Source organism: Argopecten irradians, chromosome 1 (assembly GCF_041381155.1).
Source record: "Argopecten irradians isolate NY chromosome 1, Ai_NY, whole genome shotgun sequence".
NCBI lineage: Eukaryota > Metazoa > Mollusca > Bivalvia > Pectinida > Pectinidae > Argopecten > Argopecten irradians.
The window spans coordinates 48,887,289-48,900,119 of NC_091134.1; the positions used below are offsets into that span (position 1 = coordinate 48,887,289).

The 12,831-nt window shown below is 38.0% G+C and overlaps 1 protein-coding gene across 1 annotated transcript in view; it reads left to right on the forward strand.

The window, feature by feature from the left end:
- LOC138331049 (uncharacterized) overlaps positions 1–12,831 on the forward strand; it is a 33,973-nt gene that overhangs the window by 13,484 nt on the left and 7,658 nt on the right. Inside the window, exon 3 of the mRNA XM_069278507.1 lies at positions 6,329–6,579. Coding sequence (XP_069134608.1) covers positions 6,329–6,579 — 251 coding nt within the window. The remainder of the gene's footprint in view (positions 1–6,328; positions 6,580–12,831) is intronic.

The following is a 12,831-nucleotide window of genomic DNA, read 5'->3' on the forward strand; positions in this document are numbered from 1 at the left end:
AAGTGAATGTCAGCTCAAACTAGGCTACAATGTAACACGCGTCCGCTGAATGAGCTAAAATAACTTGACGAATTATTGAAACATGTCAAAAAACAAAATGTTGGCATTAATGCAGCTTCGTATAAAGTGTAAACCGTGTTATCGTGTATAATTATTTAAAATGTGTTCTTATATTCAAATATTTTTTTTATAATATCTTCTAACAATAAATGGTGTCCCAAGGTATTCGAACATTGCATTGCTCTCTAAATGATCAACTCAATTAACAATTTCATCACGAATTTTAATTGATAAATTATAAGCAATCAGATAAACTTAAAGAGATGTTGTCTTATTAATCCAATTAGCTAGTACTTTTAAACTGATGTTAGATACATGTAGTAGAGTTGGTGGTAGAATGTGAGGCTGTCGAAACTTTCGCTTCCTACGCCACGTAATGGATAATAATGGATATGTAACACGTAAATGAGGATATACAAGTGACATTAGATGGGTAAATATTACACTCAACGTAAGGCATGTATATTGTATAAATGACATTCAATAATATATCTATATTTAATTTGAGGTTCCTCTCTTTATTCGCTCGTACAGGAGTCACGTTGTGTCGTCTAAGAGGAGTCCTGGATATCAATCCATTCCTTCCATAGTTACTTATTGATGGCGATCATACAACAACACACCTTCAGGGCAATCATCATTAACCTTTCTGCGTACAAAGGTCACCTATACTGTCCGCCAACACTGATCTCTAATTAAAACATTAATATCGTCAATAGATCAGGATGTGATAAAATGGAAAGTATTCTAGCACGTTTTGGATGAATAAAAAATCTACCCGAATCGTGACTCGAAGTACAGTGTAACAACTATTTTTGTATATGTTTTAAAAAACATCTTAAATCAATTACCTATTTTTAACTTATCGACACGTTAATTATGTCTGTAACTAGCCTAATTGACGCCCTCTTCCGTAAAGGATGTTTGTAACTAGTCTGAAAGACGTCTTCCTCTTTAATCTACTAGTAATTGCGATATCTCTGTTAGATTTCGTGAATAACAATTACTGTCCTATATCTTAAGGAGATCATGCATTGTATATTAAGTATAACTAATAACAGAATCGTATGGTAGAGTCTGTCACGTATCTAGATATAACTAGATTTACATAACTTTTGCATAATTTTATAACTGACGTTACGAAATATTCAATAATGTTTTAGTTTTTAAACTACATTTTAAAAGCATTTTCTTGAAAAATGAATGAATTGAATTGAGCAACATTATTCTGTACGATGTTATGCCAGAACATAAAGTAAGGAACATTTACTTCTTTAAAATATAAAAATATGCATGATATATAACACTTTATTTCATATGTCACAAATATCAGACTTGTTCTCATTTTTATTCGACAAATGCTATCATTAGTACAATTAGGTGAAATAATCATCTCACTACAAAATTGATTACTCCCGAAGTGAAATGGTATGCTCATGTCTTTAGATAATAAATAGTTAAAGAATCCTCCATTCAATCAGGAACAACCTGTCCTTGAGAACATGTCTATCATCATGCAACTATGTAACGAATTTATTCTCTGGTGTTAAAACCTTACGATATACAGCTTTGAACTATACTGGTACTTCCTTTAAAAACTATAAGACACAATTTTATCAAAAAATGCACCGAAATTGAAATCTTGACGATAATTGAATCTTATTGTTACATTCTGGTAACAAAATCAAACCACTGAGATTCCCAAAACAGCATTTGTGTACTGTGCCTGGCTGACTGCTTAGCTTTCATTCGAAACTGAATATTTAAGGGAAGAGAATAGCTTACTGGTGAGACCTGACAAATCCTTTAATTTTGTTCTTGTATTGAAAATCGATTTTAGTAGAATGTCGTAGAGTAACCTTTCTTTGAAGACAAGTTGTTTGAAGAAGATTTAATAGACTTAAAATTAATTATTTACTAGATAAATTTAATCATTGAGACAAAGAAGTTATGGAAATAGTTTGATTTAATTGGATCCAGGAGAGCTGCGTGGGGACCATTGCGTTTTGCATTGCTATAGATAAAAATACCATACGTACAACGCAGACCAGTCGTGTATTACGATCATTTTTAAGAAAAAGTCACTTCACGGAACTTTGATCGATATCAAAGAAATATCATAACGAAATATCATTTAAACGCAGTAATTAAAGATTGAGTCCTTATCGTGTGAACATTGTATGCTCCCTCCCCTAGAGTCTAGTGTTTTAAATTGTTTACTAAATTATTTAATGATTAATTACTGATTTTGTCCACGCACTCCAGTCCAGGCTAGGTCGAACCTTCCCTTTACAATACCTTACACGCACTAAGGCCTGATCTGCTTCCGCTTGTGTGCGTAATACATTGTGCCCAAGAGGAAAGAAAACATATCGTCCCTAATGCAACACGCTATATATTTAACATTGTATATTACGCGGAAGACTTTCTTCAGGAAAAACATATTGTTATATATTGGTTGATTGTCGTGGAGATGGTAACAGCAAGTCTCTGATATCATAATACTTTTCCGTGATCAATAGACAAAATTAATTCGACCAGAGACAAGATCAGAAAACCTTCCTAGACACGTGTTTTCGCATTTAATTTTCTTTTTCAATTACGTTTTCTTTGTTCATTTATAACTCCATCTTAACATGAACGTACCTAACAATATCTCTATGGATCTTCCTGTTTCGCGTTTCCATAGCAACCTATACCACCGGTATTATTTCGTTGAAAATGTTTTCATCGTTTTAAATAGAAGTTAATAGTGCGGACATGTGTTAAGACGTAACAAATCACGTTAAGAAATATAATGTCTTCCCAGTACATACAAGATCGTCCCAGCCATGACATCGCCGAAAGGTTACAATTACCAGGATGGTTCATGGAGTTGCTAGGCCCTAACCCACGCGCTCAATACAACGTTTAGCCATGTATGATAGAAGTTAATTTTTAATACATATCCTCGTGTGTGTAGCCATACCTTTCATTTAAATGTCACAAACATACGCACCATGCTTAAGAAATATTCAATGCATCGGTCTACATAATAGCCTATATTCCATAATGGTTTTCACATTTTCATCTTTGAATTCTTCCTAAAATGTCCTTTGAAAACAGGTTACAATAGAACAATAAATTAAGTAATTACAGTAAGAAGGAGCGAAAGAGCAGACCCTTCTTTGACGATAGATTAGTTAGATTAATGTTATAAATATAGACAGATTCATGCTGTCCTTCTCCACACACTGCAATTAAGAATAGCCATATGAACTCAATTTACTTTAGATACATTTCTTGATCAAATGAAGTCACAGCGATGAGCTATGGGAGGCTAATGCATACAAAATGGCATCCATGAAGACAATACTAACCAATTACATGCTCAGCGCATACACTACTAGATAAATAAATACTCTATGTGCTTTCCAGGAAACCTCTGTCATATCTTATTCTAGTGTCCCTTTGCTCTTGTAATTGTAATCACATCCACTAGTCTTGTGATATATAATAGTGATATACATTATTTCTAGCGTCAGCTCTATACCGTAACTTACACTGTTTGGGATAGGCCTCTCTCGAAACATTTAGTCAAAGTATTAAACACATTCCATACTATCGAAAGCAGAAAGTAAAACAAATTCATTCTGTACACCAGTGGCATTGGATATTTGTGTCTTGTGAAGTTAAAACGGGGGAGTGGCAATACAGTGACTATTTGTACTTTCTTATTAAAAAAGTTTACTTGTAGCAACACATGATTGTGGTCTTTTTAGTGTATAATGCACTTCATTTATCCTATAGTATAGCGTAATTTGATTTACATTTGTCATTTGAGCACTACAGTACATTAAGCTAGAGCGGAGTATGGTGTCTAAGCTGCGGGTCACTCGATTGTGATCGACTGGTCGCTAAATTGAATCCTTGCATGGACATTGTGTCTTTCATAGACGTTACACATTACAAAATTGTACTATTAAGACTGTAAATGACTACTAGATGTTTCAATTTAAAATGAACCGTGATTCCTAGCACCGAAAACATAACTCAGGTTTTAACTTCCCTTGGAAGTAGAGAAAGACACTGTTAAATAAACCTAAAGTCTGGTAGTATTCAGAGTACCGTTATATTGTTATTCATGCCATCTCAGTTTCGTAACATGGAGCAAAGTGACCGAAGCTATGTTTGCTGTACTCAAAGCAAAAATAAAGAAGACACTATTTGTTGTTAAATGTCATTTATTAATTAATATCAATATTCAAGTTTGATAAACAACAGCATGTGTTATTGATGAACATCAATACAAATAAGATTGTGGTATACAGTACCACCATGTCAGTGTTTATTATTATCATAGCATTCAAATTACCATTATATCGGAACAAATTGTTTGCTTGTTTGTTTGTGTGATTATTTGAACGTCCTTTTAACAGCCAGGGCCTCTCGTGTATGCAATGTGTAGCGTGTGTGTAGTGTTATGTGCGTGTTTTGGGAGACTACGGTATGTTCGTGTTGTGTCTTCTTGTACAAGGGAGGCAATTAAGCTTTTTATAGTGCTATATCACTGAAGCATGTCACCTAAGACACCAAACAACACATCCCACCTGGTCACATTATATTGACAACGGACGAACCAGTCGTCCTACTCCCTGTTAGTTGAGCGCTAAGCAGAAGCAGAAACTACCACTATTATAGACTTTGGTGCGTCTTGGCCAGGGGACAGAACTCAGAGCCTTCCTCACAGGGGCGAACGCTCAACTCAAGGCCAAATTGAGGCGGTGACAATTGAGGCATTAGGAAAAAAGTTAGGAAGAAGAGAAAAGATAAGATCCTAAAATTTAGTCGTCTTTTACGATCATGCAATAGGGGTAGCAGGTACATTTCTTACGCCCTACCTAAATACTTATATAGTTCTATATATATATGACTTCTGACATCAAATCATGGTGTAGCAATAAGTGTGAGAAATGCAGTGCCGTTTCGTGATAAATAAAGGCTAATGGATGCTCTATCCATATTACATGTAGAACCATGGTCACTAAACTGTCGCCTGTAAACTGCATGTCCACAGCTACTGTTGATTCGGATAGCTCATGTAATCTAATCTAGTTAGAATTCATTAGTGAGCATCATCAACATGGAATCTCCATGCTGACTGCACAAGAGTAAAGACTAAGTAAGAAGCAGATATGGGCTGTGCTCTGTTGTCCACAAGGCGCCCATGCCATGTTTAGGGCGTGAGAAAGCATGACGTTAAGGTATCTAATGATAAGTAGGATTACCAGCAATCCCTTAAGTGACATCACCGCATCTTTTGTCCTTGTCTGTGGAAATACAAGACGAAGGCGTTATCGCTTTTATCCATACAGATCCGTCAGAGTACCCGCAAATAGACCACAATATCCTATTTGTAAAGGTCAAGTTAATTAGATACTTATTCTTACAAACATAGGCTTCATCAAGTTGGGAAATAAAAAGAAGAAAGTTTTGTTGATCAAAAGACTTTATCCGTTGCATTTTGTGCTCTAGATTTAAATTAGTTCCTTAGCTTTGGTTCATTCACGGTTTAATTTTATATTCCTGGAGGCTATCACAAGAAGCGTATAACACTATTTATAATTGCAATCCTAATACATACATTAGCTAAACGGTTACCGTATAAGGGCATAAAAGAGTTATTTTTGAAAAGTAACGTCTTTCAAGGATGACGTCAAATACAAGCTGAAGGTTTCATTGATGCACGTGCAACGCTTCCCCTTCGGATTTTGAAAAACCATTTCTGACACTGTCGTCAACGTGTTCAAATATCCTCATAAATTAACAATATTTTACTCTAATTACGTGTTAGCATTTCACAACTGTTGTTGAGTAGCGTATCAGTTAATTTAATTGCTTTTGATGTTCTCGTTAAGTGAAGCCTTGTTACGTGATAATGGTTATTATTTCACGTTATGTTAATGACATTGATAAAAATGGAACATGATTTCCATGTCATATGCTTTGGCAAAATATGAACGACATGAAAGGTAAATGAGAGAATTACAATAGAATAGTTATTATTCTATCTTACAAAACATAAAACTGCTAATGGCATTATAATAAAAAGAAAATAAAAATGTAAATACGAAGAAAAAAACAATTATCACGCAGGGTATAGGGGCCTTAATAATGACTAAATAACCCAAACTTTAAGAATGGACTTTTCTCGTTGTCCATTTGTGTTTTTGATTTTTGTTGACTTTATCAACAGTTGACTCATTTTGTCGACATTTGTTATTTCCAGGTAATGGTAAAAGATCAGGTCAACAATCAGCATTACCTAACAGTGGGGAAAACAGTGGACTTTTCTTAAAAAAGTTACTTTTACGAAGTGAGGATCCCTCGTCAGGTTCTGATAGTTATAACGAGATGGAAAGTTTTTATCCTCCCATCGTACAAGATACTGAGGAAACCATGGAACTTCCAATGGTACTGGACAACCCCGATCTCTCAACGGAACAGCTCCAAAAACTCTCGGATTTGGTGGACGAGTTGGTAAGACTTTTTCATTAATCATCAGTTAGTCTATCCTTTTTACTAGCCTTTTCTTCAATATGTTATGTAATGCAACACTTATTCATAGATCACGCTAGTATTACTGGTAAAGTTGTTTGATATTCTAACACTTGTTCCAGACGTCAGTGTCACATTGGTTTGATAGCTTAAGGTGACATGCCCACTTTTAGATGTTATAGTGTTTGACAGATTCTAATTTTAGTCCTCTACCTCACGACCATGTTGGTTTGTGAGGTGAAGGAGTCGAACATTCCACCAATAGTCCTCCATTTTATAAGCATGCTAGTTTGATTGTTTGGGGTTTCTAACATTCTACCATTAGTCCGCCATCTCAGAACCATGTGGGTTTGATAGGTTAGGGTGTCTGACATTCCACCATTAGTGTGCCATCTCAGAACCACGTTGGCTTGAAGCGCTAAGGTATCTGACTTTTTACCATTAGTCCGCCATCTCAGAACAACGTTGGTTTGATAGGTAAGGGTGTCTGACATTCTACCATTAGTCCGCCATTTCAGAACCACGTGGGTTTGATAGGTTAGGGTGTCTGACATTCTACCATTTGTCCGCCATCTCAGAACCACTTTGGTTTGATACGCTAAGATATCTGACATTCTACCATTAGCCCGCCATCTCAGAACCACATTGGTTTGATAGGTTAGGGTGTCTGACATTCTACCATTAGTCTACCATTAGTTCGCCATCTCAGAACCACGTGGGTTTGATAGGTTAGGATGTATGACATTCTACCATTTGTCCGCCATCTCAGAACCACTTTGGTTTGATACGCTAAGGTATCTGACATTTTACCATTTGTCCGCCATCTCAGAACTACGTTGGTTTGATAGGTTAGGGTGCCTGACATTTTACCATTAGTTCGCCATCTTAGAACCACGTGGGTTTGATAGGTTAGGGTGTTAGGGCTAAGGTATCTGACATTCTACCATTAGTCTACCATTAGTTCGCCATCTCAGAACCACGTGGGTTTGATAGGTTAGAATTTCCGACATTTTACCATTAGTCCGCCATCTCAGAACCACGTTGGTTTGATAGGTTAGGGTGCCTGACATTTTACAATTAGTTCGCCATCTTAGAACCACGTTGGTTTGATAGGTTAGGGTGTCTGACATTCTACCATTAGTCCGCTATCTCAGAAATACGTTGGTTTGATAGGTTAGGGTGTCTGACATTCTACCATTAGTCTACCATTAGTTCGCCATCTCAGAACCACGTGGGTTTGATAGGTTAGAATGTCAGGCATTTTACCATTACTCCACCATCTCAGAATCACGTTAGTTTGATAGGTTAGGGTGCCTGACATTTTACCATTAGTTCGCCATCTCAGAACCACGTTGGGGTGTCTGACATTCTACCATTAGTCCGCCATCTCAGAACCACGTTGGTTCGATAGGTTAGGGTGTCTGACATTCTACCATTAGTCCGCCATCTCAGAACCACGTTGGTTTGATAGGTTAGGGTGCCTGACATTCTACCATTAGTGTGCCATCTCAGAACCACGTTCGTTTGCTACGCTAAGGTATTTGGCATTCTACCATTAGTCCGCCATTTCAGAGCCACATTCGTTTGCTACGCTAAGGTATCTGACATTCTACTATTAGTCCGCCATCTCAGAACCACGTTGATTTGATACGCTAAGGTATCTGACATTCTACCATTAGTCCGCCATCTCAGAACCACGTTGGTTTGATAGGTTAGGGTGTCTGACATTCTACCATTAGTCTACCATTAGTTCGCCATCTCAGAACCACGTGGGTTTGATAGGTTAGAATGTCAGGCATTTTACCATTACTCCGCCATCTCAGAATCACGTTAGTTTGATAGGTTAGGGTGCCTGACATTTTACCATTAGTTCGCCATCTCAGAACCACGTTGGGGTGTCTGACATTCTACCATTAGTCCGCCATCTCAGAACCACGTTGGTTCGATAGGTTAGGGTGTCTGACATTCTACCATTAGTCCGCCATCTCAGAACCACGTTGGTTTGATAGGTTAGGGTGCCTGACATTCTACCATTAGTGTGCCATCTCAGAACCACGTTCGTTTGCTACGCTAAGGTATTTGGCATTCTACCATTAGTCCGCCATTTCAGAGCCACATTCGTTTGCTACGCTAAGGTATCTGACATTCTACTATTAGTCCGCCATCTCAGAACCACGTTGATTTGATACGCTAAGGTATCTGACATTCTACCATTAGTCCGCCATCTCAGAACCACGTTGGTTTGATAGGTTAGGGTGTCTGACATTCTACCATTAGTCTACCATTAGTTCGCCATCTCAGAACCACGTGGGTTTGATAGGTTAGAATGTCTGACATTTTACCATTACTCCGCCATCTCAGAACCACGTTGGTTTGATAGGTTAGGGTGTCTGACATTTAACCGTTAGTTCGCCATCTCAGAACCACGTTGGGTGTCTGACATTCTACCATTAGTCCGCCATCTCAGAACCACGTTGGTTTGATAGGTTAGGGTGTCTGACATTCTACCATTAGTCCGCCATCTCAGGACCACGTTGGTTTGATAGGTTAGGGTGTCTTGACATTCTATCATTAGTCCGCCATCACAGAACAACGTGGGTTTGATAGGTTAGGGTGTCTGACATTCTGCCATTAGTTCGCCATCTCAGAACCACGTGGGTTTGATAGGTTAGGGTGTCTGACATTCTACCATTAGTCCGCCATCTCAGAACCACTTTGGTTTGCTACGCTAAGGTATCTGACATTCTACCATTAGTCCGCCATCTGAGAACCACGTTGGTTTGATAGGTTAGGGTGTCTGACATTCTACCATTAGCCCGCCATCCCCGAACCACGTTGGTTTGATAGGTTAGGGTGTCTGACATTCTACCATTAGTCTACCATTAGTTCGGCATCTCAGAACCACGTGGGTTTGATAGGTTAGGATTTCTGACATTTTACCATTAGTCCGCCATCTCAGAACCACGTTGGTTTGATAGGTTAGGGTGCCTGATATTTAACCATTAGTTCGCCATCTTAGAACCACGTTGGTTTGATAGGTTAGGGTGTCTGACATTCTACCATTAGTCCGCCATCTCAAAAATACGTTGGTTTGATAGGTTAGGGTGTCTGACATTCTACCATTAGTGTACCATTAGTTCGCCATCTCGGAACCACGTGGGTTTGATAGGTTAGAATGTCAGGCATTTTACCATTACTCCGCCATCTCAGAACCACGTTGGTTTGATAGGTTAGGGTGCCTGACATTTTACCATTAGTTCGCCATCTCAGAACCACGTTGGGGTGTCTGACATTCTACCATTAGTCCGCCATCTCAGAACCACGTTGGTTCGATAGGTTAGGGTGTCTGACATTCTACCATTAGTCCGCCATCTCAGAACCACGTTGGTTTGATAGGTTAGGGTGCCTGACATTCTACCATTAGTGTGCCATCTCAGAACCACGTTCGTTTGCTACGCTAAGGTATTTGGCATTCTACCATTAGTCCGCCATTTCAGAGCCACATTCGTTTGCTACGCTAAGGTATCTGACATTCTACTATTAGTCCGCCATCTCAGAACCACGTTGATTTGATACGCTAAGGTATCTGACATTCTACCATTAGTCCGCCATCTCAGAACCACGTTGGTTTGATAGGTTAGGGTGTCTGACATTCTATTATTAGTCCGCCATCTCAGAACCACGTTGGTTTGCTACGCTACGGTATCTGGCATTCAAGTATTGGTCCTCATAATTTGGGTCCTGGTGGCTGAGTGGTTAAACAATGTTTTCTGCTACCCAACACATGACCACGTAGAGTGATAGGTTCATGTTTCGGACATCCTACCACACGTGCAACTATTGGCTAATTAAAAAAGTGCTTGATATTTTACCACCAGTTTCCGACAAAAGAACGTGACTTATGTAAAAGGTATTTTCTATACTGATCACATCTCATTAACAGTGAATAAAACGATAATTTTAACCAAAGTGAAATTGCATTTGTCTTCAACAATCAAATTCCATCTCATGAATTAGGCGTTCCTTTGCCACCTCATCAATCCCATAACGACAATTTGGGTCACGACTGGTATCAGCGATCACAGGTAATTGCCTAATATAATGTATAAATTGATCAGCGCTGTCGTTAGTGCAATTTGGTACCTGCTTTGTTCGAATATCGACTTCGTACGATATCTGTTGGGAGCATGTGACTCCATATCCATATTGTCGACAAATGCCTAGGGGTATCCTTAAGAGGATACTATTGCAAATAATGAATCTGAACATGCGTTTATTTCTTTATAGCCGAAATTATTTTCATTTTGGATATCGTTCCTTTGAAATTATGCACGATATTCTGTTACCTAACTATCACCGGGTCTTTTATGGGTGTTAAATAGAAAGAATTGTAACGCAATATACCTCTTGCAATTATCGTTTGAATGTCCTGAATTTTCATAAGAATCGGGGATCAACAACCACGTTCGTGTTTGTTGTTTCCTGGATATCTGACCAAAGCCTTTTATTCTATGGAACATTATACCAACCTTTTTTTAAAAAAAAACCGCAATGTAAATATCAGCTATAAACAGACGAGATAATCAAATGATATTATGTCATTGTCGATTTGATCTATCACAAACCTATGAAATTAAAGACATGGGTTCAGGACTCGTGGTAAGTGTAAGGTATTTAGTTTCCTGTTTCTCTCTCTTTGTATTCCATCTTTGTGTAAATACCTACATTTGATACTTATTTGAATGGCCAAAGTAATTAAACAGATGTCTAACACTAAACAATCACACCAATTTTACAAAGTCTGCAGAAAATACACCAATAATCGTAGAAAATATCTTTGATCGTTTGATAAGAAGTAATGGTTAATGTGATTTTTTTCTTTTTACTCCAATTACATATAGCTATGTGCGAGTATATTTTATTTTCAGAAATGAACGCGCATGGAATAGCCCTGCAGGTAGGGCGTAAGAATTGTACCTGCTGCCCTTATTGCATGATCGTAAAAGACGACTAGATTTAGGATCTTATCTTTTCTTTCTCCCTAAATTACTTTGTTCTTCCTAGAGTCTCCCTTGACACCACCTCACTTTTGGCCTTTGGTTGAGCGCTTGCCCATGTGAGGAAGCTTCTGGGTTCTGCCCCCTGGCCGAGACACACCAAAGTCTATAAAAGTGGTAGTTTCTGCTCCTGCTTAACGCTCAGCATAACGGGAGCGGGACGACTGGTTTGCCCGTTGTTAGTATAATGTGACCGGGTGGGGTGTGTTGCTTGGTGTCTTCGGCTGCATGCTGCAGTGATATAGCACTATAAAAAGGGCAACAGTTCCACTATACAAGAAGACACAACATGAATATACCGCAGTCTCCCAAAACACGCACCTCGCACAACATACACGCAACACATCGCATACATAGGAGGCCGTCATTTCATGACCATAGCTGTTAATAGGACGTTAATTAATCAAACAAACAAAGCATGGAATGTTGCTTCAGTTGTTTTATTAACTTAGTACATGTATGAAGTTGTTATGATGACTGACACTCATCGTGTAATAAAATATCTGTTTTTGACATTTTGTTGTAATCGAAAAATTTTGATATCGCCTATTTCATAGTATCCAAACTCACCCATTTTAATGATTACAATCACACCTAAAACCTGTGTAGGTAATCCCAACGGCCTTCATGTGTAGGTTTTTGTTCTGAAAAAAAGTTTGTTCTGTTTCACTGGCTAAAATCTAATTCACTCCGATTTATTTGACGCTATATCCGAGTTTTGATATTAAAACAACACAATCATGCTAAAGCAGCCTCAGGACATAGTTTTGGTATTATTGAGATGGAAATTTTAATGTCTCCTTCCTGTTGGAACACTTGGTGTGGGAATTAAAGGCAATTAAATGGTCCTGTTTACTAGTAATCTCATATTTATTAATGTTGAAATAATGTTTCCTTTGAATTCATGAAATATAGAACACCCATGAGACTTAATTATATACACGTTATCAAGCTTTTGGATAATGAGTTCATGTTTGAATCGTGATCAGCATATTCTTTGTCTGCACCATGAATGTCCCACCTATTGCTAAGCATTGTTGTGGTATTGATCACATGCTATTTTTGGAAAGGCCGTGTTGAGGTAAAAGGTCAATGAAAACAGCAATTCGGGATATAACTCAGATGTTTGACTCTAAAAACATTCTCGTTTTACATTATTCCATTATATTAGGACTAA